The sequence below is a fragment of the Alosa alosa genome, chromosome 23, assembly GCF_017589495.1.
Source record: "Alosa alosa isolate M-15738 ecotype Scorff River chromosome 23, AALO_Geno_1.1, whole genome shotgun sequence".
Classification (NCBI taxonomy): domain Eukaryota; kingdom Metazoa; phylum Chordata; class Actinopteri; order Clupeiformes; family Clupeidae; genus Alosa; species Alosa alosa.
The window spans coordinates 26,985,142-27,011,202 of record NC_063211.1 but is presented as its reverse complement, the minus strand read 5'-3'; the positions used below and the strand labels follow the sequence as shown (position 1 = coordinate 27,011,202).

At 42.7% G+C, this 26,061-nt stretch overlaps 1 protein-coding gene across 1 annotated transcript in view; it reads left to right on the top strand.

Annotated features, from left to right (window-relative positions):
• The window catches only part of LOC125288300 (protein diaphanous homolog 3-like), a gene marked incomplete in the record, with an annotated part of 178,881 nt that overhangs the window by 64,870 nt on the left and 87,950 nt on the right, over positions 1-26,061 (top strand). The window contains 5 exon segments of the mRNA XM_048234536.1: positions 7,124-7,222; positions 8,217-8,311; positions 9,872-9,973; positions 17,823-18,062; positions 21,135-21,264. Of these exon segments, the coding sequence (XP_048090493.1) occupies positions 7,124-7,222; positions 8,217-8,311; positions 9,872-9,973; positions 17,823-18,062; positions 21,135-21,264 (666 nt within the window).

The window sequence follows — 26,061 nt, the reverse complement described above, 5'->3', positions numbered from 1 at the left end:
TGTCCGTGTTTCTCATTCTCTCTAGTAGCGAAAGCACCGCAATTTATTTACAATTTGTTCGCCTTGGCTCTGGTATCAGCCCAGTAATGTGCTGCCTCGTTTAAAAGACATTTGCCGCCGCGACGTTATTTTGTCAAGATGATTTTTCATCCACGCATGGGCTTTTCTTTTCATGAGGAGAATAATTGATAATAGACATGTTTTTCCATCCAGACAAATATCCCTCCCCACTTCCCACCCCCTCCCAAATGTGCGTCCTTCCCCCTCCTGTAATGATGGCGAGGAAAGAAGGAATAATCAGACGAATAGAAAGAAGGGGAAGAAGACAGGGTGGGGGCTTTTATCTTTTGTCAGCATGTGTTTTGTGTGTGTGTTTTGTGCAGTGTGTGTGCTCGAGAAAGAGATGCAGATAATGGTCAAACCTACCAGAGTAATTATTTCTGGTGTGTATTCGTAGTGCTGATTATTATATGCTTAGGTTTTTTAGAGTGTTTATGGTCATGACTGCATGAGAGATTGTTTGGAAGACGTTTGTTCGAAAGTGTGTTTGACCATTTGTTGTGTGTTCAGTCAGAATGATAATGGATGTGTTGTGTGTTAGGGTTTAAAGTGTCTTCACTGCTTGTATATGGAAAGAATCTCATGATTCATGTGTCTCCAGCATGCAAGTCCTGCACACATCACTGCAGTATTTACTGACACAGTAGTGCCAGATGCAGTATGGAATTACCAATCATGAATTTGCTCTTTAACATCATCAAAGCAGCTGTGTGTTTGTGTCTCTGCTGGGTCATTGGCTTCAGTTGCAAGGCAGCCATCACTAAACACATGTACACAAACATGCTGGTGTGAACGTGTGAACATCGGGTTGCTTCCATTGGTTTGTAGGGGGACAACTGTACACATACGTAATTCACACTTCTGTCGGAACGCTGTGGGGGACCTGTCCTCCAATCCGGTTTTGTTGCATTCCACTAATCAACACACTGGGGTACTGCGGTTATTTATCTGTCATAAATTAAATGTTTGAAGTGTATCTACAGAGACAAATTTGAATTTAATTACAGTGCATGTTCTTCCTAGGCAACTTCTTATTATTATTCCGCTTACCACTTTTTCCGTACGCAATTTCTCTTGAACAGTTTAACTTAGAAACTTCATTCAAACTTTGTAACGTAGGTCTTCAAACGGACCAGGTTGCTATGTCGTTTCAACTCTGAAACTTTTATACTTTTTAAACTGTTAAAGAAAAACTTTTCAAAAATCCCCATAAACTTAACATTGCCGATTGTGACATCATAATACGGCCATTAAGCAATTAGAATCCTATGCCAGGTATTCAGGCCACCTGCAGCCTCAGGCTTTAAGCATACAATCTGGGTCAATTAAGACTACACATCCTATTCAACTGTTTCCTCTGCCCAAAACTGTTTCAAAATAAAAGTCCTCACTACAATAATCCACTGTTAATAAATTTAACCCATTAAACTACTGAACTTTTTACATTCAACTTTTAAACGGTCTACTTTTAAACTATCTATTAAACTAGCTGTCTATCAACAACTTTTAACTTGTCATCAACTATGTCAACTCAACTATGACTCCTACCCACTGTAGCTAGTTAGCATTGTTAGCATGGTTAGCATTTATAGCAAAACTGTTAGAAAACATTAGCTAAGTTAACATGGTTAGCATAGTTAACATGTTAGCATTGCTAACATTGTTAGTATTTTTCACAAAACTGCTAAAAAATGATTAGCTAAGTTAGCTAAGTAATATGGTTAGCATAGTTAGCATGTTAGCATGTTAATTAGCATAGTTAGCATAACTACCAAAAATGATTAGCTAAGTTAACTAAGTCACATGGTTAGCATAGTTAATATTGTTAGCATGCTAGTTAGCATTGTTAACATTTTTGACAAAACTGCTAGAAAACATTAGCTAAGTTAGCTAAGTAACATAGTTAGCATTGTTAGCATAACTGCTAGCAAACATTAGACATTCCAACTTTCAGTTATCGTCAAATATCTACCCATACACAGCCATTAAAATATTTGAATAGCAACATTCATTATGATGATGGCAACTTTCAGTCTGTCAACAACTTTTAAACTATTTACATTCAACTTTTAAACGGTCTACTTTTAAACTATCATTAAACTATCTATCTATTAAACTAGCCATCTATCAACAACTTTTAAACTATCTATATTCAACAACAGTCTACTTGTAAACTATCTATCTATTAAACTAGCTGTCTATCAACAACTTTTAAACTATATGTTTAACTTTTAAACGGTCTACTTTTAAACTATCAACTTTTATTAAGCTATGCAACCACCATATCTATCCTAGCATCACCGTAGTAACTATCTCTGTATTATCTATTTTAACTATACATGATATTTTACATCACAACTTTTGCATTTTCATGCACTGGTAATTCCTTGGAATTGCATTTCTAGTTGAATATTGTTGTTGAGTCAAATAGTGGTCCATTGAATTTGACTAATCTGGCTAACTGGGCTAAACCTACTAGTATGGTGCAGCACTATGCTGATGCACAACAGCTGATGTACAGCAAACTCTCTGGGTAAAACATCACAGAATTGATATTCTGTGTGTGCCAACAAAGTTCGATTTTCGAATTAGATATTTCACAGTTTGGGCGACGGATCATACAGTACCAAACCAAGGTAATGGAACCTAGGGTTACTACTGTCTGAACAGAAACATTCAAGATGAATGCACGTATCGTTACACCCTTAGTGGTTTGTCATTGGCACCCGTTAACGTGGTAGATACACACCCAAGTCATTTAGCAAGACATGCATCATGCTATGGGTACAGAGGTGAGATCTTGGAGGAAAAGGAACACCAGAGGTGCGTTCAAATGCACAAACAGCTTTCTGTTTGCCTTGTGTTCTCTGCGAATGTTTGCAAACTTGTAAACAGTTTGAGGAGATACATTTATGTGGACATACCGGGAGCCGTGGATGAAGAGTTACCGCTGAAATGGAACACAAAATTGTTCAAATTGAACTGTTCAGAGAAAACATGAACGTTGTAAATGTGTGGGCTCGATGAGAAAATAGTTTGTTCCACAAAGTCCGGCCTTTTTGTCTTACCCCCCCCCCATATATTTGTATGTGGGCGAACATGAATGCGTGTTCACATGTCTGCTAGCCGTCTCATGGGGGAGCCCTGCTGGGCGGGCCCACGCTCCTGGTGCCTCCCTGTGTCCCAGGGCCATGTGTGTGTGATGTGGCCCAGGCGCTCGCGCTCACGGTGCTCCTGGCACTCCGGGGGCCTGATTTAAAAGGGGCCTTGAGGCCGCAGGCATCGCCCCCGCCACAGCCTCTGCCCAGGGGACTGGGTGTAGGCGTGTGGCTAACATGTCGAGCATCAGTCATGCTCTTTCAGTCGCTGTTTATGTCAACCCCCATTCCCCTCTTTCTGTTTCTCTCTGAATATGTGTGTGTGTGTATAATTTTGAGGGGTTTTTTTTGTGCTGTCCGCTGCACTATCTGTTAGAAGAGGGTCAGTTTGTTGACAGGGTGCCAAGGAACAAACGGCCCTGCTGTTTTTGTAACTATACACAGGTGCTCGTGTTACTCCCATCACTCAAGCCTTAACATTCTGACTTTCCCTCCATTGCTTTCCTCTCAATCCCAAGTGGTGTTGTTGACACAGACTCACACACAGAGACACACACACTCCTAACCTGAGGACATGTCCCTGTAGGTATTTGCACCTCTGGAGAGGGCTGCTCCATAGGGCGGAAGAGTTTGCACATAATTGGCTGGCTCTCCTGTGAAATAACACCAGTCATTAAGTAAGAAGAGTCAAACACACATACACACACTTTATGAAGGACAAGTGCGCCTTGCCAACCATTTCTGTGTGTGTGCCGATGTGTGTATGTGTGCCTGCATATGAATGTGCATGTCTATAGTCTAATATGCTTGCATATTTTTCTCTGCTTTCTCTTACTTTGCTCTGTCTCTCTCTCTCTGGGTGTGGGTATGCAGGGCATGAGTTAATGTTTGCCCGTTTTATGTGTTTCTGTGTGTTTGAGTACTCTGGGATCGGATCAGGTGATTAGAGGGGCAGATAGTTGAGTATTAGTGGCCTGCAGCCAATAACGACACGTCGTGACTGTTTGACTCTGTCTGTGTGTGTGTGTGCATGCATGCACATCAGGGGGTATGATATAGCATGTCCTACGTGTTTATTACTCTTTCATTCCCCTATGTGTGTGATGGTGGACTCTGTCTCTTCCTTGTCCTAGTTGATGTCTTGGCTAATGGCGACTGTGCATAAATCAGATTGATTAACTAATGAACCCTGCCCTCCCATAAGGTTGTTAATTGGTCCACTGTGTAATGAACACTTTCCAGATGAGATAGAGAGGTGAAGGCGGGCATAGTTTGTCAGCAGGAGGTTTTGATTCAATTAGGCAATAGCCACATAACCAAAACACGCAGTGCCACCCTCTCACACCTGCAGAGAAAAGTAACTTTTTGAACACTCATATCTCACTGTATGCTTTCTCTGGGTCTGACCATCATTATCTAAGTGAAATGTAACTGCTTGTGAAATGGAACTGGTTTGTCATGCTGTGGTTCTGTATCACCATATTACCACATTTCATACAGAGAACGTGGCCAAAGAGGAGTTATTTGTGCATTTAGATTTGCATGTGTGTGTGGTGTGTTCATGCGAATGTTTGTGTGCTTATGTATGTTTGTGAGTGTACGTACGTGTTTGTGCATGTGTGTACTTGTTTATGCCTACGCGTGCGTTTGTGAGTGTGCATATGTCTGTGGAATCTGTGGATGTACAGAACAGAACAGTCTGTTGCCGCTTTCATCTCGCTCTCAGGGGCTCAGACTGGTTGAATCAGCCAATTTGCTTCAATTATATTGAGTACATGAATCCTTAATGATGTCCAACCAGCACGCCAACTGATTGCAATTAGTTCATTAGTTTCAAAGATCTGGTCTGTCTGCTTCCATGGAGGAGCCCCCCGCAAATGTGTTCGCTGTTCCTGGGGATGTCTGATTTTCTCTCCATCTCTCTTTCTCTCAATTTTCAATTCAGTGTGCTATATTGGCATGACTGACTGTTCAGTGTATTGCCAAAGGAAAGAATAGATAAATAAAAGTCTACTATTTCTCTCTCGCTGTGTCTCTCTTACTCTCCCTCCTCTTCTTTCACCTTTACTTCATCTTGGGAATAAATGAGGTATAAGAAATTATTTAAACTTGAGCTTCCCACCTCATCTCTCCCTCTTACCTGTTTTTATCTCGGTTTTCTCTACATCTCTTTTCATGGTCTTTTCTTGTTTTTTTTCCTGTTCTGTGTTTCTGTGCTCTCTACAAGACCTTGAAGTTAATATTCCTGTTGTGGAGACACGTAAGTCAACAGACTGCTCCCTACTTGTGAAGTGAACACCTGTATGTGTTGTGTGTGTGTTTATTGGTGTTTGTATGTTGTTAACACCTTTGTGTATATGTTTGTATACAAGTTTAGGCTTTCTCCTCATGGTACCTGAACTCTTTTATAGCATACTTCCCTGTAACCTTAAACAGTATGTTTCAGTTTTTCCCCGTAACAGTAGTTTGCAATATAAACAATCAAGGTGTCCTCATTAGAGACAAATTGGTATAACAGAATAAAGTGAGTGTGTGACTGTAGCCAGTATGCTTTAATGCCTTTTAAATCCTGTTCTCTTCTCCCTGACTTGTGTCTATTGGCAGACCTATCTAGCGTCTACTTTAACTATGCTCCTTCTGTTTGGGATGGGAGTCAATCACATTCCCATATTACTTTTTTACCCTCATAATAACCTTTTCAGTTGAGCTGCTGCTTGTAACCCAGCCAAGCAGCACAACACACACACACACTTCATTCCCACACAGCGCTTCTACGAGACATAAATGTGTAAAAGAAGACAGTGTTCTGTGTCTGTCTTTTTTCACAAACTTGTGTTTGTTTTTGTGACTAGTCAATCAATGTCTTTGTTTGTACAGAGGGATATTTGCAATGCAGTGAGTGTGTGGAAGTTACAGTGACTGAAAATGTGTGTGTGTGTGTGAGAGAGAAGAAAGAGGGAGGGTGGGTGGAAATGCATCCAAATACTGTGTGTGTGTGTGTGTGTGTGTGTTAGAATGACAACTCAGACCCTCCTCATTTTGCTCACTTCTCAGAGAACTGCAGCCCTAATCTCATTCTACACAGCCGTCTCGCCCAAGCTCAATCCTCTTACAGCCAGACCGTAACCACACACAGACTTTCTGACTGACACACACACGTGCGCACATACACACACACATACGCACACACACACACACAGAGGCATGGACAAAGACACTCATAGACCCATAGTCCACACATAGCACATGCTGGCACTGACTGGTCATGTGGGCCTGCTTCACAGCCCCATATATGCATAGTTTCCCATACCCACATCTGTGTGCACCAATTCACTTTCTACAAAAATACACACACACACACACACACACACACACACACTTTTGTTGCACAGCTAGACACACAACTCCTATGCACACATTCTCCAAGCTTATGGCATCACCTTACTTCTGCACATAATCCCACCATCCATGCCACCAGGTCAACAAGTTGAATAGGCCCTTAGGGTCCTAATTACTACATCTCCCAGAAGCCCCCTGCTGAATAATTCAGCATGTTATTGAGGGTGTTTATGGTATTTAAATGCTGATTGACATCTGATGGGGGAAAAACATTGTTGTTTACTCCAAGGCCACCAACTTGAGTGTGTGTTTATGTGTGTGTGTGTGTGTGTGTGTGCGCATGTGCGCGTATGCACACACCAGAGAGTGAGTTTGTATTCCCACTGTGTCTGAGTCATTGTTTTTAATTGCACTACTTGGATGTGCTGATTGTTCTCCTTATCCAGTCTGTTCATTTATTTGTACACCTGTCACACTAAGGATGTTACTTACCTTGTTCTTAATAATATGAGCTCACTCACTTACAGTTAATCATCTGCCTTCATGTGTGTGTGTGTGTGTGTTTGTGTCTTTGTGTAAGCTAGAGATGAGCAGATATATCAGATATATAAACTTTGTGTATACAGGTAAAAAAAATGAGGAAGGTATGGAGCAGAAGAAACCTTCTATCAAGAAGAGAATCAAGGAGCTGAAGGTGCTGGATCCAAAGATTGCCCAGAACCTCTGTAAGTTCAGAATCAAAACACTCGACCTCAGCCTAATACTGCCTTCATGCCACATCGGATATTCGGAAATTCGGACCTCCGACAGAGGAAAAATAACTTGAGCACAAAGTCGGGTCGGAATTTTTGCTCGGGGACACGTGCGGAAGTCTTGTGCCTCGAGGTACCCAACTTGACGTCACTATCATATTCCCCAAACACAGCGGCCTCCCTTGCAACAACACAAGAGACTAACCTCACTCTCTTTACAAATAGGCAAGGTCATTTATCACTAAATTAATACTGCTGATGGAAACACTCACCCAAGACATTTTCCTTCTTGCTCAACTATAGTATGCAGTTCTAATAACATATTAATGCATTTCCTGTATTTATTTTCCAAGCTGATCTCATGTACACTCTTTTTTGGTAGGTCGGCATTTTTAAAGTCGGGTCCTCCGAGTTTACGACCGGCATGAAGGCAGTATTACACATACATATTGTAGACAACCCTTACAACAAGCAGTTTAGTTTATTCTGTAATGTACAGAGTTGAATGTTATTCAATTTTGAAAAGGTCGAGACTAACATCATTTTCATCAAAACAGTGTTCTAGCCTGTGCCTTCTATTTCCCATCCCATCTCTCTCTCTCTCTCTCTCTCTCTCACACACACTTCCTCCCTCGCACACTCCCACTCTGCCTTCCTCTCTCTTTCTCCTCTGTCTCTTTGTTGTCATCCTTTGTGAGAGATCAGCCGAGGCCTGCAGGTGCACAAAGTGCCAGCTGTCACTCTGTCATGTTCATATCCCCAGTGTCCATGTAAACCTGTTGTTTAGGCAATAATGAAAGACAGAGTTGATCTGACACTGGACAGGCACACACACACACATACACACACACATACATACACATACACATACACACACATCAAATCACTCACTCTCTCACGCTCAAACAACACACACACACACATTACACAGCTTCCACAATGACATTTTTTGCCCCCGCCCCCCCAGCTATCTTCCTGGGCTCTTTCCGCATGCCTTATGAAGAGATCAGAAGAATAATCCTGGAGGTCGATGAGGAGCAGCTCTCTGAACCCATGATCCAGGTGCAGTGACTTTCAACCTTTACATGCCCATCTCAGGCCTGCAGTATGTTCTATTTTTAAGCATGGATAGTCTAGAGCTTCTTCCAGTGTTATTAAAAGCAACAAAGTCATAAGCATGGCAGTAATTGAAAACCCAGTTAAATTGTCACTATCACATTTTTGTGGAGAAGTTCTTGAGGTTTTTGTGAGGCTGCATGCATGTTGAAGACGTGCCTCTGAATGTTACAATGGTGAACGGCCCTCGGCCCCTATTATCCCAGTCTCTCAGTTTCTCTTTCGGTGTCGCGTCTCCTCACCCCACTCCTGCTCCCTCTCATTACGGGCCAAGAGACTGACCCGTCGCAGCAGCCTGAGCAGCATCTCATTACTGACACTGGAACCTTCTAGAAACTTAAACTTCATTTTTTTTTTTTTTCTTTTTTCTCTCTGTCTTTCTCTCCCTGCTGCCGCTCCCCACTCCAATTAGAGAGGTTCTGCTCCTAACAAACATGGTTATGCTCCTGACATATTTTCAGGCAGATGCGTAAATATTCACACACACACACACACACACACACACACACACACACACACACACACACACACACACACACACACACACACAGAGCACAGCACAGCACAGCTTTAATGAAGACATATGCTTGTTGTGTGTGGGTTTCTCACACCCAGTTGTCTGTAGATCGGCCCCCAAATGAGGCGCCTAGATTGGCCTGCGTTGGCACAGAGAGCACCGTGGACAGCTCCTCATGTACATCTCTGCAGCATGCCTCCTACAGTTTCCAACTCCATGCCACAGGGCAGGGCTCCTTCCAGGCCTATAGGGAAGCCTTGTTTGGCTAAGTAGTTCCCGCACCAGTTCAGGCAGTTTTCTTTTACATCAAGTGTAGAAGTAGAGAAACCACCCAGCAGCAAGAGGAGAGGAGAGTTGAGAAACTACCACACTCTTTTCTTTTTCTGACAGACACACACACACACCCAAAGTAGCTAGGTTTATTTCATCTAAGCATACCAACTTGGAAATGGATGTTGGCAGACATAGCTTTTAGATGTGTGGGCACGCTAAAGCACATATAGCATTTAAGCATGTGTGCAAATCCAAGCATGGCTGTGCGCATAGAAACGAAGATAAAAATTGAACACCCGTCTGAACTAAAAGCATGAAAAGGTACGAGCGGCTGTGGAAATGGGGAACAGATGGAAGAGGCGGACTACAGAAGAGATGGGGAGAGGATGAGAGGATGGGTGCTGTCGAGAGAGTGAAATATTAGTATAGCGGTGCATCTGCTACGGTGCTGTACATTTTAGTGGCTTTTTTTCCTGTGCTAATGCTGCCATGCCAGTAATGCGGGGTTGAGTTTGAGTTTTAGAATCTAGCAGCCTCCAAAGATGATAAAGCCCAGCAGTGGCTTAATATAGCGGTCATAGGGCTGTGTCTAACAGGACAGTAGGACAGTGTGTACCTTTGTTAGTCAGATTTGTCCAGGACTCTCAAGATGTCTCTCTCTCTCTTTCTCATTGTCTGTATATGTATTAATGTATGAATCTTTGTGTGTGTGTTAGAACCTGGTGAAGCATCTTCCAGAGCAGGAGCAGCTGAATGCCCTGGCCCAGTACAAGAGCGACTACGACAGCCTGTCTGAACCTGAGCAGTTCGGAGTCGTGGTGAGTGACACAAAATACACACACGCGCACACACACCAGGGCTCCTGACTATCTTTTTGCATTGGTTGCACTGATGCACCTAACTTTTTTATTTAGGCGCACCAGCAATGTTTTTTATTGTGCTGTCTTTAACGCCACAATTTCAAGGTCACCTTTTTATCGCTCTTCATATACATTCTGTGTCTAAGCTGTTGTCAGAGCGTGGACCGGGAATGACAGTATTGATGTGATTTGGGGGCCCGACCACCTTAACGCCATCAGTAATATTGAATACTGTGATCATTCACATCAGTGGCGATCTTAGTCTCTGCTCGACCCTCCACACACACACGGAAAATGATGGCTTCTCATGTTTCTATTTCATATGATCTGTATAATTACTAATAGCTAAACATATCTAGTAATTTGAATTTTAAACTACTACACTTGTCTTTAATGTCATTACAGTGGTGGTGTGTAGGTCTAATTGAGTGCCTGTCACTTTAAGAAGAATGTGAAAGTAATTAGCTTTCATTCTTACGGTTTTAGGCTAGAGGAAAATAGTTGTGCATAGTCCAAGGATATATGGATGCAATTCATTATGTAAAAAATAAATGCTAAACAAACTAACAAGTCAAAGAAAATATTTCTGGGATCATAGAAGAGATAAGTGTCTTGCAATGTTAATTTATATTTCTACGGGATGGTTACCTAGAAACTCAAGATGTAAAAGTTTGCCAATAGGTTATGTTGCTTATTTCGGAAATGTAATTAAACCCAACAGTAGGCCTAAATTAACTAAATTCCATAGCCTAGGTAGGTTAGCAACACAAACTTGAGAGGTGCAAGTCAACAAATCAACTTAACATCAGCCTACTATTATTTGTTGTCCGGCCACAGCATCATTTAAAGCTGCAGTTGGCAGATTGAGGGGACATTTTAAACGTTTGCAACTCTCATGCCCCTCCCCCACTACCACCGAGCATCCCCTCATCAAGTTTGTGCTCGTCAGATTGACAGTCAGATCCCACATAGCCCTGCTCTGATTGGACCAGAAGAACCGGAAGCTGTGGATTTTTACAAAACAAATAACAGGCTCTAGGTGGAGGTAGAAGTGCGTTTTTAAAACCAGCTTATTTATGTTGTTCTCGGAGCATAGTGTTGGTTTCAGTGAACAAACAAATCTTGCCAACTGCAGCTTTAAACTAGCAGCCATGTCTCGCTACTTATCATATGGCAGCTGCAGGTTAAAAGGTATTGTGACGTTTCTAATTTCAGAGTATTGCGATACTTTTGTAGTATTGGTGCACCTACACTAGTTAAACGTGAACAAAAGCTTAGTTTGTGAAGAAACAGCAGATTCGAGGAAAGTCTAAGCGCTCACCCTTATGACGTTAGGTGCACCAGTGTAACCCAGGACAAATTTTAGTCGCACCCTTAAAAAGTTTGAATTGGTCGCACTCTAGAGCCCTGCACACACACCTTATACCACATACAAATACCTATGTACTGATGTCCGCTCTTTATGAGGTGTGTTGTAAGAAAGTTGTTGTATGTGAAAGTCAACAGCATACATAAGAGTCATTACAATACTGCGTGTTTGTGAAAGTGTGTGACAGTGTGATGAGCAAGCAAATGAGCAATTGAGCACCGGTATGTGTGAGAAATTTGTGTGTAGAGTTCTGTGTGTCTGCGTGTGTGTGTGTGTGTGTGTGTGTGTGTGTGTGTGTGTGTGTGTGCGCGTGTGTGTGTGTAGTGGGAGTAGTGTCAGTGTCCTGTGTTTACAGGGCCTGTAAAGATTAGCTGTCGTTTCCCCGGTAGTGGATGCTGTGATTTGTCGCTGGCCCAGCCTCGCTCTACTCCGCTGGGGTGTCACAGCAGCCACCTATAAATAAGCCAGTAGGGTGGGAGAGCAGCACACCAACTCACCACTCAGGATGCCTGACCTTGTCCAAGATTCATAGCACATAGTGTGTGTGTGTGTGTGTGTGTGTGTGTGTGTGTGTGTGTGTGTGTGTGTGTGTGTGTCCCTCTGTGTGTATGTGCACGTATGTACCTGCAAGTCTTCTAAATAGTGTGAAGTATGGGTGTAAGTGTTAACATGGCTCGTGGTGTGTGTGTGTGTGTGTGAGAGAGTGTGCAGATGAGTTCTCTCTAAAGTGGTGTCTGTGGTGTTGACATCCTTTTAGTTTAATGAAACAGGCTGAGGCTGTAACTCAGAGGTATCTGAGGACACCGATCCGGAACCTCTTATATAACCTCGAATGCATGGACCATGTACACTGCAAGTGAAGAGGAAAGACAGGAGAAAACTGTCAGTCTTTTTTTTCTTAATGTGAAGTACAGTGTGCATTTACAGTAAGAAGAGCACAGCACACACAGTGCAAGAGTAGGAAAGGTTTCTGTGGATTTTTACAAAACAAATAACAGACTCTAGGTGGAGGTAGAAGTGCAGGGTTTTTTCTAAAACCAGCTGATTTATGTTGTTCTCGGAGCATAGTGTTGGTTTCAGTTTATGCAGATGTTTAAAGTGCTCAGGCACTGTGAATTCAGATGTGGACCACACCATTGAAATGATATATATATATATATATATATTAGGGATGTGCAGTGTACACCCCTAATATATATATATATATATATATATATATATATATAAAGGGTGTAAAGATTAACCGATACGTGTCGGTATCCATTTTTAACGTGTAAGATAAGATACATCGATACGACACGCAATCGTGATCGAATAAAACTGAAATGAACCGGTCGTTATATCGATTTACTTGTTACTTAATCGGTTCACAACCTTTTCTGCTCGCTTAGACTCTCATTTACATGGCAAGCAGCGCGTTCATCCCACTTCCGGTTTTGAAACTACACGTCGCACGGATTTGTGGGTAATGCAGTTCGTTTTGGGCAACATTCATTGCCCAAAGTTGTCAAAGGACCTCATTACTCATACATCTACTGCAACTTAAGCACGCGACAACTCGCACTGTTTGACAGTTTTTACTCTTGTTTTTCAAAATCCAGCGCGAAATTAAACACTAAAGCATTCCTAAACAGCAACGATAGTCTGTAGCCTACTTTACGTTTGATGAAGGGATTTCCTTAATGTTAAAGAATAATTTGTCCCTTGCTGCTAAAACGATGCACAAATTATTATTATTTTGTTCATATTCAATCAGACTTGTGGTTTCTGCATATTAGGTCTACCGTTGGAACAAAATAGGCCCAAAGAGTTCATTGATATGTAGGCCTTTATTCTTGTAGGCTATAGGAAAAGACCAAGAGCGTCTTAAGCACTGTTTTATTTTATTTCAGTATTGTCTTACCTCAACAATAGGTTACAGCTCCTTGAAAACAATCAGATACACATAGCTCTATAAAATCTATAAAGTCTTTAAAAATATATTTTTATGTTGTATTTGGCTGCAGTGTCTGACTAAAATGTAGACTATTCTTTTTTCATTTCAATACAGTATATGATTTTTTGCCTAATTGACAACCATGACCATTATAATTGATAATATAAAATTAATGTGCACCTTGAGCAAATGATAAAAAATCTTTCAGAATGCTTTCCATTCTTGAACTGCATCGAATCGCATCGCATCGAATCATACTGAATCGTTTTTTATGAACATGTATCTTTTCTTGTATCGAATCGTGCCCGTGTATCTAGATGTGAATCGTATTGTCTTTTACATGAGAGATTCACACCCCTAATATATATATATATATATATATATATATATATATATATATATATATATATATATATATATATATATACACACACACACACACACACCATTGACACAAATGTTCACACCATTGAAAGCCCTGTTCCTTCTTTTTGTTTGTTTGCCAGCTCTTGAGGCAAAATGAGACTCATATAGCTCAAAGAAAATCAGTGACACAACCTCCTGACAGAATAAAGTAAAACATGAACATTTCTTATGCATTTCCCAAAGTAGTCTCTCATTTATCCTTGTCAGTGGTTGGAGAAAGTCCAACCACCCATAGGGCGTGGTGATCAAAGTGATCAGATCAGCCCTTCTTGTGATTGTCCAGCAACAGGTTTGTCTCTGGCACGCCTGTAGAGCTTGTTGAGTTGAAAAGACTGAAACTGTCTGGTGTCTGAAAGACTAAAAAGACAGCTCAGTAAAAAGACAGCTCAGTAAAAAGGCATTGTAAAGCAAAAAAGAGAGTCTGAGATGGAGACAGGTTATTATAGAGATGGAGATCAGTTTGTGGATGGATTGAGTGAAAAGGTTAAGGTGGAATGAGACAGACAAAAAGCTGCGGTGTCCCTGATTGGATACTGGGAGCTTATGTAATTCCTTGTGGTACGAGGAGGGTCGTTATGTATGCCTGCGTGGGCTGGGGGAAGGTTTGCTTTAAATCTACCATCAAAGAGAATGTCTAATACTCCCAATGTGCAAGCGCAAGCAGTTTTCCCCCCTCTTTCTCTCTCGATCTCTCTTCCTCTCTGTGTCTCCTCTTGTGCTCTATCTCTCTCTCATTCTATCTCTCGCTTACTCGTGTTCCCTCTTACCTTCACCTCCTTTGTTTGCTGTTTTCAAAGTTGAATTAGGAGCAAAGAATAAGTCATGCAGGGGAGGATGTTTGTGTAAGGTAGAGATATAGATGATGCACTTTGATTATGCATGACATTGTCATCATATCCTCCCTTTAATGTTTGTCTTCTCACTTGCTGAGTTCCTGCTTTTTAGTTTGCTCTCTCTCTCTCTCTCTCTCTCTCTCTCCCTCCCTCCCTCCCTCTCTCTCTCTCTCTCCCTCCCTCCCTCCCTCTCTCTCTCTCCTCTCTCCCTCCCTCTCTCTCTCTCTCTCTCTCTCTCTCTCTCTCTCGCTGTTGCTGTGGCTGAGCAGATGAATGGGAGTGTAATGAAGCAGGTAAATTAACACGGCAAGTAGCAGGAGGGAGAGATACTCTCACTGCCATGGCAACCAGAGTGCCTTTTTCAGGTGAACCTTTTAAGGTGCAGAAGGAACGGTTGAGTCACAGCAGAACAAGAGATTGCACAATTAAACAGCTGTGTGTGTGTGTGAGTGTGAGATAAACTAATTCAAAGCATCCCTGTTTTAAGGCATACTCACACTGGGCACGGTTCATTTGTACTGTGCCGGAATACAGTTTTCTCCCGTTCTTGGTCCACACTCACACTGCATACTATCAAACTGTACCCAGGCACGGTTGAGCTGCTGTGCTCTAGAATCTTTGCATAGGCGCGATCATAAGCCCAACCGTACTGTGCCCGAGTCCACCTCCTCAAGCGCACCTGGGCACGGATAAGCGTACCGCACCCGGGTACTGTACGGAACGATCACACTGGTCAAACAAACTGGACTTTGGGGGTCAAAGGTACTCGGGTATGGTACGGATGGCATAGTGTGAGTATGCCTTTAAAGTATCTTACATTTTAGAAAAAAACTACAATCTACATGGTGGAAGCCGCATACAGCAGCTAAGTATAGTATGTGCCCTACTGTTGACATTTCATTCAGTTATTTCAATTTCATTGTATAATTCTTGATTTTGAATTCACTGGATAGTCAGCAACTCAGTTGATATTATAGGGAGAATGCTAGGAAAGGGAGTTGGTTTTTGCATGGATTGTGTTGTTGTTGTTGTACAGTAACAGCAACATAGTCGCACTCATTCTGCCAATATGTGTTATTGGTTTAATTGACTGTACTAACTGGTCAGGAAGCTCAAAATTGTTAAGTAGAATATGTTGAGTTTTAATATACTGTGAGTTTTTATGGCTACTCTCTTGGTGAGGTCAAAATAGATTTTTGTTTTTTTATGTTTAAAACAAAATTCAGAGTGTCACTGTTGAAAACTTTTTTTGAGTGTGTGTTCAAAACACTTTTTAAGCCCTTAGGGAAAAGAGAATAAATATTTTTTGTGTATACTCCGTCATCTTGAAGTTGTTGTTTTTTCTGGATGATAATCCTGTTCAATCATTTACGACTGCAAGTGCTTTGAATTGAAGGGATGTTTCATGGTGGATTAGATGTTTGCTGACATGCGATGAGCTGGCAGAATGTTTACACGCATAAATTAGGCATTTAGTGATACCCTATTTTACCCTCCTATTCCCTATAGAACAGGTTTTGTAGTAGGGTAAACATATACTGTATGTATTGCGAATTGCTTTCCTAACAGACATTTGTTATTTGTTTATGTCTGTCCAAGGTACTTTGCTCAGACACTAGCAATGGCTATTTGCTTAATTGGCAATTTTGCATTATATAGATTAGTCTTACTGTGCATTATCTAAGGCGTGTGATTAGATGAGACAGAAGGACTGACAGTAGCAGATATTCCAGCAGAGAGGATAAATGCAGATCTCTCTTATGTTTCGTGTTAACAGAAGTCAGATTGTTAGAGCTAGATTGCAGACAGAGGTTGTGTGTGTGTGTATGTGTGTGTCTGTGTCTGTGTGTGTGTGTACGTAGATGTCTACATGAGTGAGTAATAAGCATGTGTGTAAGGGAGAGTTGACGCATGTCTCCGTGTGTGTGTATGTATGTTGCTTCCCACACTCTGCCGCGCCTCCCTTCATTAAGCCAAGCCATCCTGAGATAATGCCTGAATTATGGAGATGATCTGCCTCCGTATGAGTTTCGCCTGATTGATTTACTGTCTGACGCCTGAGACTGAGACCGTGGGCTGCCAATCTGCTCTCATTCGGACAATTTGGGCCCCCGGTTCGCCGTGAATTCTTGGAGGCTAGGCTAGGCTTCTGCACCCTAAATTACATTATGTAATGAGAATGCTTCGACTAGTGAACCCAACATAGTCAGTCTATGTACTATGTATGACAGGCTGTTTAGATACCATGCACATGCACACACGCACACATTATGCACTTGTACCTACTTCATGCAGCTAATTGCGTTCACAGTGAAGACGGTGCACTTTATTCCACTCTTACACAGCGTGTTCTGTCAGAGGCAGCCCAATGCAATATTCCCCAATTTAGCGTTAATCATGTCAGGCCAGTAACTCGACGCCATCCATCGCATAACACCCCACTCCTCCCCTCCTCTGCCCACCCTACGGACACGCTCGCCAATTAGCTCGCTGGGTTGGTGCCCAAATCCGATCATCGCTGACATCCATTACCACTGCCTAGCAACACACAGCGAGAGTCGGGAAAGTAGGGTCTGGGAAAAAATAGCTTCTAAATTGCTCATCACAAAAGACTTGCATAAAGACTTAACGGGCCTTGTACTCACCACAGCTGAAGTTATCCACGGTCATCTCGTCCCTCCTCGTTAGCTCTCCGCTATTTTCGAGTTGCTTTCCCCTGTGATTCTCGCTTTTTTGTTGACTTTTCTTAGTGCACTCTCCTGTAATCTCTCCCCCTCTCTCTCACTGCACACATCTCTGTTCAGGCTCTCCTCCCCTCAGCACCCGCAGCATCAGCCGTCTCATCCCCCATTTCAGTCAGGTTGAAAAGGACTTCTTCCGCTGCAACTTATATAGTCATATCCATTGTAGCCATGTGCAAGCAATAGATGATTGTGTGTGTGTGTGTGTGTGTGTGTGTGTGTGTGTGTGTGTGTGTGTGTGTGTGTGTGTGTGTGTGTGTGTGTGTGTGTGTGTGTGTGTGTGTGGAAGAGAAAGAGAGGTGAGGTACTGTGTGAAATAGAGTAAAGAGGAAGAGTAAATGTTGGAGTAATTCATGTTTAATTTGTGGGTCGATGTGTTGCTCAGTCAGGTCTCTGACCTTGTACCGGTGTAGACATCACTTTGGTTTAACTCCCTCTTTGTCTTCCCTCTCTCTCTCTCTCTCTCTCTCTCTCTCTCTCTCTCTCTCTCTCTCTCTGTCAGATGAGTAGTGTGAAGCGTCTGAAGCCACGGCTGAACTCCATGCTCTTTAAGCTGCAGTTCGAGGAGCAGGTGTGCAACCTGCGGCCGGACATCCTGGCCGTGAACAGCGCCTGCGACGAGGTGCGTAAGAGCAAGAGCTTCAGCAGGCTACTGGAGCTGGTGCTGCTGCTGGGAAACTACATGAACGCCGGCTCCCGCAACGCCAAGTCCTACGGCTACGACCTCAGCTCCCTCTGCAAGGTGTGTGTGTGTGTGTGTTTGTATAATGGTGCAGGTTATGTTGGTCTGTGTGAGTGCAGGCCATACTTTCTATTATTTTTTTGTTCTTGTTGTTTTTGTTATTCCACCCTCTTATTTTGCTTTTTTTATTTTATTGTTTTATTTGTTGTCAGTGAGGCCTTCTAGATGCATCTGTTTTCCAGTATAAAAGTTCACCTGGTCAATAATCACTCATTTCAGTTCAGCGTGAGTTTTCCTTTCACCAGATGACCATCATTACAGAGAAAAGAGCAGCAGATTCATCCTGCAGACAAGCAGTCCCAAAGTTCTTTTTCGATAAAGATCTTTTTCAACAAGTCCTCATGTGATGCACCCATATTCAGCGCTGCGCTCATTTTTTTTTTCAGTGTCACCATATCCCCATGCAACACATTTTATTTCATAAACTGTCACCCTTTCTTACATGGCAATCAGATAAACTGATAATTTATGTTTCTAAATCTGTGGGTATAGCTTTAGTGTCAAGGGGAGGAGGTGCTACGCTGGTGGCCTTAGAGGTTAGGTTGGTGGGGGGCAGAGGGATTGGGATCATGTTACCCCAGATGGCAAGCGATAGGGCATGCCCTCCCAGCAGAAGATCACAGATAGACAGACACAGACACACACACACACACACACACACACACACACGCACACACACACATGCAGAGTCATAGTCGTGCTCACACACACACACTCACATGAACTTGGCCACACACTGCTGATGTTGCTATGTTTTTATGTCACCTTGAGCTTATCGGTCAGGCCCATCTAAAGTGCCTCTCCCTTTGCGATGTTCCTACTCTTCCTCTTACTCATCATCTTCCTCCCTTTTTTCTGCCGGATGTTTGAAAGGCCTTCATTTGATTTAACACTATCAGGCACCAGTGCTGCTTCTATCTGCTAGCATCTGTCAGAGCTGCAGAGACCAAAACACACTTTAGTTCTCCTTCATCTGGGTGCACCAGATAAGCCCCACTAATGCTGTAATGCAAACACAGGTGTGTGTGTGTAGAGAGAGACAGTGTATGTGTACATCTAGGCCTACAGCACAGGCTTGTAAGAGATATATATTTTTTATGGTTGTTGTATATTGTTTGGTATGATGAAGCCATCATTCCCAAACATCAGAGCATTCTCTCAAATGTTTTACCAGTGACCAGTACCAAGTCACAAGAACAAGATCTTTTTCTCTTTGCACTGATGTTTTCCTCTTAATTAATGTGTTTTCTTCTTTAGCCTTGCTTTTCCTTTCTTTCACCAGCACAGCACAGCAGGGGGATGAGATTTAGCTCAGCACAGTCGCATCACACCTTATGGCCAGGCGAAAAATAGCACCAGTGTTTCCCATACATTAGCTTATTTGTGGCGGCCCACCACAATATCATGTTTGTGATGCATGCATGTTTAAAGAAAACATTAGCTATTGTTGTTGGCATCACAACCATGCTGAGAGTATTTCACTGATAGTTGATAGCACACATTATCACTCTCTCAGTAATGACTTTATCTCACACCTCAAGATCATCCTCCCGTGTGTGTTTGTGTGTGTGTGTGGGTACAAATGTAAGCTGTTGGTGTATATATTTGGAAGCCTAGGTAATGTCCACAGACTAGTAGTCAGGGGGTTGCATATTCCTGGTCTCTCTAAGACAAGAGCAAAGGCTCTAGCAAAATTCTGCTCAATTTCTGTGATAATTGGCAGTCGCCACATCTGGAGAAGGCACTGTTTTTTGTACCCATGAACTGAGACCAGAGGCATAGGCTACTGGGTTTACAATGCTGGTATCTAAGATTGTTTGTGTTCAATGAAATCTATTGTAAAATGTCAACACAAATAAAGGTATTAAAATTGTGTGTGTGTGTGTTTGTGTTTGTGTGTTTCTGTTCTGAGTTTAGTATTTGTCATTTGTTGTTGTAGCAATAGAGTGACAACAGGAGATGCTGCTCTTTTTTTGTCTCTGTGAAGCCATTTATTTCCGCTGCTGTGATTGTGTGTGTACTCTTATTTTTCACCTTCGTTGTCCTTCTGTTTACCTCCTCTCTCCTCTTTGTCTGGTCACATTGGATCTCTCTTTATATATTATATATATATATATATATATATATATATATATATAACCCCACACACACACACACACACACACATTCAGTCTATCCTGTTGAAATCGGAACATTTTCCATTTTCTCACCAGGTGACGTCTCGCCTGCCTTTGTTGTGCGCATGCCTCCCTGCGGCGTGGCATAATGTGTGGCCTTATCTCCTCTAATCACACACTCCGTTTTGATTTCCTCCTGCCATCTCTTCCTCCTTTTTAGCCGAACAAAGGTGGGATACCTGCACAGTTGGATGCTAATCATAATCTACAATGAAGACATGTCACTGCTTCGATCCTCCCGCCTTAGTGGAGGCAGCTATCAAAAATTGTCATCAAGCGTAGAGGAGAGACAATATCTTTCTTTGCAATCGTATAATGTTTATACTTTTTATCTGTCTCCCTTATATTTATATTTTATATTATCAGTTTATTTGATTATTTGCTCAATATTGATACAATGTCATATGATCATTGAGTTCTGTCTTCATCTCTCTCTCTCTCTCTCTGTGTGTGTTTGTGTGTGTGAGAGAGAACTGGAAACATATTTTTACCCTTTTCCACTTTATTTGCCAGTTTTTTTAATTTTTTTTTTTTTTTTACATTTACTAGTTTTTACATTTACTACTATGTACATTTACTTACATTTGTGAATGTGTGCATATAACTTATGCACACCATATCATATTTTACTTCTACCAAGGAGATTATTCTTTCGGTGCGGCTTGTCAATTTGTCTGTCTGTCTGTCATTAAGCAGGATTATGGAAACATTACTGCAGCGGAATGGAGTATTATGCCCAAATAGAGAGACGATTACATTTTGGACCAGAGCTAAATCACAAGACCGATCGACAAATTTAGCTTCACTTTTACTAATGGTTGTGGTATTTGCCCTTGGCAGAGGTCTAGTTTTAAATCTTGTTAATATTTACTTTTTGTATGTCTTTCTGACTCAGCTGAAGGACACCAAGTCTGCAGACCAGAAGTCCACTCTGCTTCACTTCCTGGCTGAGGTGTGTGAGGAGAGGTATCCAGAGGTACTGCACTTTGTGGATGACCTACAGCACGTGGACAGAGCAAGTAGAGGTGACCGACACACACCCACACACACATACACATGCTAGTGCGTATTCATACGTCACTATACCAGAGACATTCTAATGTGGAGACACAGCACTCAAAGAATCTCCCATAGAAATGTATGGGGATAGTTTGTAACGCAAACATGGCAGTTGTCACATATTCCGCCCCTTCCGCCTCCAAAAGTTGACATGTGAATACATCAGGCCAACCGTGTGTTGTGATTTCCCAGCTGGAGCAAGGTTGGTGTCGTGATGCCTTGTGCACTCGTAGTTCTGCCCGACTTTGACTATACTCTGATGATACACATCGATTAACCTTAGATGCTTTGATACAAGCCTTTCATCCATAGGCTGACTTGATCTCCAACCTTGCTCAAAATAGCATTACACTTCGGGTCCCTACAGACAGATCGAAGTATGGTAAACTTTGTATTTTTGCTGCCAAACGGAAAGTTGAACTGGTTATCATCTATAAATAGACCCCTGATTGTTATAACTCTGGATCATTCCTTTAAGCACACAAATGCTAACGAGGCTTTTATAGGTGTGTTTGTGTGTGTGTTGTCATCAGCTCTGGGCTTGGTAGCGTGTCACTGTCTGATTACGGCAGCTATTTTTTCCCCTGTCCCGTGCCAGCCCAAGTTCTCCAAGCCACCGGGGGCCCCTCGTTTTGGCTCGACATGAATTATTACTCACCTTGCACGCTTTACACGCGCACGCATGCACCAAACAATTACAAACAATACGAATGGCAGAATCACACATCTAGTGTACACGGAAACACCACCCAGAACTGCAGATGAGTATGCACTTACTGGTGTTAGGACAAAAAAAAACTGTAGATCAGGTGAGAGTGAGAGAGGTACTTTGATAGAGTGCTTTGTTTCTATAGCGACCATTTGGATCCTCCTCACAGCTTTTGACTGCAGTCTCAGAATTTCATAGACACACACAAACACACCTGTAACTCACATGGTCCCCAATGAAATGAGCATTAATCCTGCATTTACCGGTAGTAAATATTACGTAAAGTGTCAGGAAACTGATATGTTCTTTGCAGGCTCCCTCATACAGAAACCCAGTGAGCATTTGGCAGACTGCAGAACAGAAATTGTGTTTTCCCCTCTCTCCACATGAGCAAAGAGTATGTAGCGTCCAGCATGCCCAGGTCTGTCGGTGGCCTTTACTTAGAGTCACTAGACAGGCTGTCTGCCACACAACCCAGTGAGTTACATCGGTTTGAGGCCAAAGCTCAGTGTTTGAAACACAGCCAAGCCAGTTCACACGCCATACAGGTGCGGGTCTCCGAGCTTTTCAACTGATCGTGACCCTGGCCGGAGATGCAAACTGAGGACCACTGTAATAGGGTGTGAATCAGAGAAAGAATGTGTCAAACTGCATTATTGAATGCATGGCCAGCCAGGAACCACCTTCACACAGCCCTCCTGCAGTCCATGGTTTATGAAAGGTTTGCTGTCTGGAGTGTAGGTTCCCACTTGTTGCATATAGCACTTGTACTGTATGTGGGCCTGAGCCGTGTCCTGTCTGCAGGTCTGCTGGTCTAGCAGGTGTCCTTTCAGTGATCCTTGCTGTGGACAACCAGCTACAGCTGTGTTTCCACAGGTCTCTGAACAGCAAATATTCACAGTCCCAGCCAGTAGACAAACATCCTGGCAGGCCAGTGTTGGCTCTATTGTGTTGATCTACCTAGCAAACTGCTTCCCACCCAATTTTTACCTAATGTACTATTTGATGCTGTAATTTAATGCTGTACCACACATGCAATGGTAAAATTGTATCCTGTAAATAATAAATTGTACCTTATAGTGATTGTGTGGTAATTACAGATCTAAATCATGCAACATACATTCTCACGGCACAGAGTCAAAGTGAAGGGGCCGACTCGATCTTCATGATTTGATTGTATGATTATGGTGGCAGTTTGTTAACAAATGTAGTAGTGGGATTTACTGCAGTTGAAATGACTGCAACATAGGTAATGTGATTTGACTGACACTCTCAGCATGGATTAAATCCCCTTGATGCATGTGTGGGTGGGTGTGTGAGCACACTGTGTGTGCTTGTGCATTTATTTGTATGTTATGACATTTGTGTGTGTGTTTGTGAGTGAGAGAGAGAGAGAGAGTGAGAGAGAGACAGAGAGAGACTCCTATATTGATCGAAACATAGAAATTGACAGGCATGTCCTGTATGGTCACATTGCCTTGGGCAGCCCCCCAGTGCTGAAACAACAGGGTGGCCAACTGTCTCTGCACATTACAGCACACCACAGAGACAGAAGGATGGGGTTCAGGGTTTCAAAAACAGTTAACTAGTAAAGGGAGCATGAGCGTGAGGAGGAAAGGATTGGGTATGCAGCTGAAAGAAATACTGAAATTTGCAGATAATTGGTATGGTGCCATTATTACTAGGCTGTACGATATGAATCAAAACCGAAATGTTCGGTTGTAAATTGACTTCACGTCACAAGCACTTGTTGACAGTGATCACAAAAGGTGCTCTGAAGGTCTCCCTTTCTTGTCTACTCGTCCACGTCACTGTTGATAGTGTGAGTCTTCGCTGCCATTATGCATTTGCACAATACAATGACATCATGTATAAAAACAAAAACACACACAAATACACCAAGGATGGTCATGCATATTGGGGGTCACGCAGCTTCGCTGCTTGGCCCCCAATAAATACATAACACATATATTTCTGTTTTCCAGCAACATATTAGGAAGCATAGGCCATTTTACAGCATTGTACAGCATTGTACAATATATTCAATGAAATACCAACATGCTGCATTAAATGGATCCATAATCCAGTCATACTGAGCACTGCTAGTTGGGAAATATTTTTGAAATAAACTTTGCAGGGATGTGATGTAGGCCTACTGTTTAATACAAGGGATCACAAGAGTGGCTCCCAATCAGACGTTTCAGTGATTTCGCTCAGAAGGACTGTGCAGAAGAGCTGAAGGATGTTTTTACAGACATTTTCAACACCTCTCTGGAGCAAGCAGTCATCCCATCACTTTTCAAAACTGCCACCATCATACCCGCCATGCCAAAGAAATCATCACCATCATGCTTCAATGACTACCGGCCCTGTAGCACTCACGCCATAATCATGAAGTGCTTCGAACGGCTAGTCATGTCACACATCAAAGCCATCCTACCCCCACCCTGGACCCCTTCCAGTTTGCATACCGAGCCAAACGATCCACGGAGGATGCAATCTGCTCTGCCCTCCATCCAGCCCTCACCCACTTAGACAATAAAGACTCATATGTGAGAATGCTGTTCATAGACTTCAGTTCAGCATTCAATACCATAACTACCACAACAACTCATCAGCAAACTGGACAAGCTAGGATTCAGTACCTCCCTCTGCAACTGGCTGCTGGACTTCCTGTTGCAGAGACCACAAGCAGTACGTCCAATGGGGACAACACTTCAAGCACTCTGACCCTGAGCATCGGGGCCCCTCAAGGGTGTGTGCTCAGCCCCTGCTCTTCAACACTGCTAACACATGACTGTACAACCACTCACAGCTCCAACCATCTGGTGAAGTTTTTATGACGACACAACACTGGTGGGCCTCATCACTAAGGGCTTATGAGGCTCACTACAGAGAAGAAGTAGACCTGCTGGCTAAAGGTGCAAAGACAACAACCTCCTGCTAAATGTCAGCAAGACCAAGGAGATTGTTGTCAACTTTTCAGAGAGACCCACAAACAACTGCCACCACTGTCCATCGACGGAGATGCTGTGGAGAGAGTGAGCAGCACAAAATTTCTGGGGTACATATCAGCGGCGACCTCTCGGACCACCAACACAGCATCACTGGCAAGAAAGCCCTAGCGCCTCTACTTCTTCGCAAATTGAAGAAGGCAAGTGCCACGCCTCCTGTCATGACTACATTCTACAGAGGGACCATTGAGAGCATCGTCTCCAGCAGCATCACAGTGTGGGGGAAGCTGCACAGATCAGAACAGGAAGACCCTCCAGCACTGTTAACACAGCTAAAGAGGATCATTGGAGCACCACTCCCTCCCCTGCAGGACATTTACACCACCGGCCTCACCAAGTAGCACTAATGATTGTCAAGGATACAACCCACCCTGCACACAAAACTGTTCAGCCTCCTGCCCTCTGAAAGGTACAGGAGCCTCCGCCTCCCCACCACCACCAGACTGGCAAGTAGCTTCATCCACCAAGCAATCAGGGATGCTGAACACTCTACCCACTCTCCCATCACTGACAGCCCCCACCCACCAGCCAGCCAGGAACCTAGGGAAACTAGGATCCTGTCTACCCTAACCCCCTCCCCCAACACCGCCCCTGTGGAACTGCACTGTGACTGCAAAGCCTAACGTGTTGCTGCTTCACATCAAGCCTGATATACTTGAAATTACTGCATACTGCATATCAATGTAAATATACAGGTCACACAAGCACAAGTTTAAACTTCATGTAACTGTTAAGACTATATAAATATACAACACAACTACCTCTATTTTTTATATATATGTCCTATATTTCTATTTTGATACATACATGTTCTATATTTCAGTCTTGCACTTTAATTTAATGTTTATTGTCTATGGCTATGTCTATAGTATGTCTATGTCTGTATTTAAAGCATGTCTATGTCTGCATGGGAAAGTAAGAAACGAAATTTCAATTCTTTGTATGACCAGTGCATGTAAAGAAATTGACAATAAAAGCCGACTCGACTCGAAATCTCAAAGGCATAATACTGTCGCGATTGAGGCGCCTGTCCCATACTC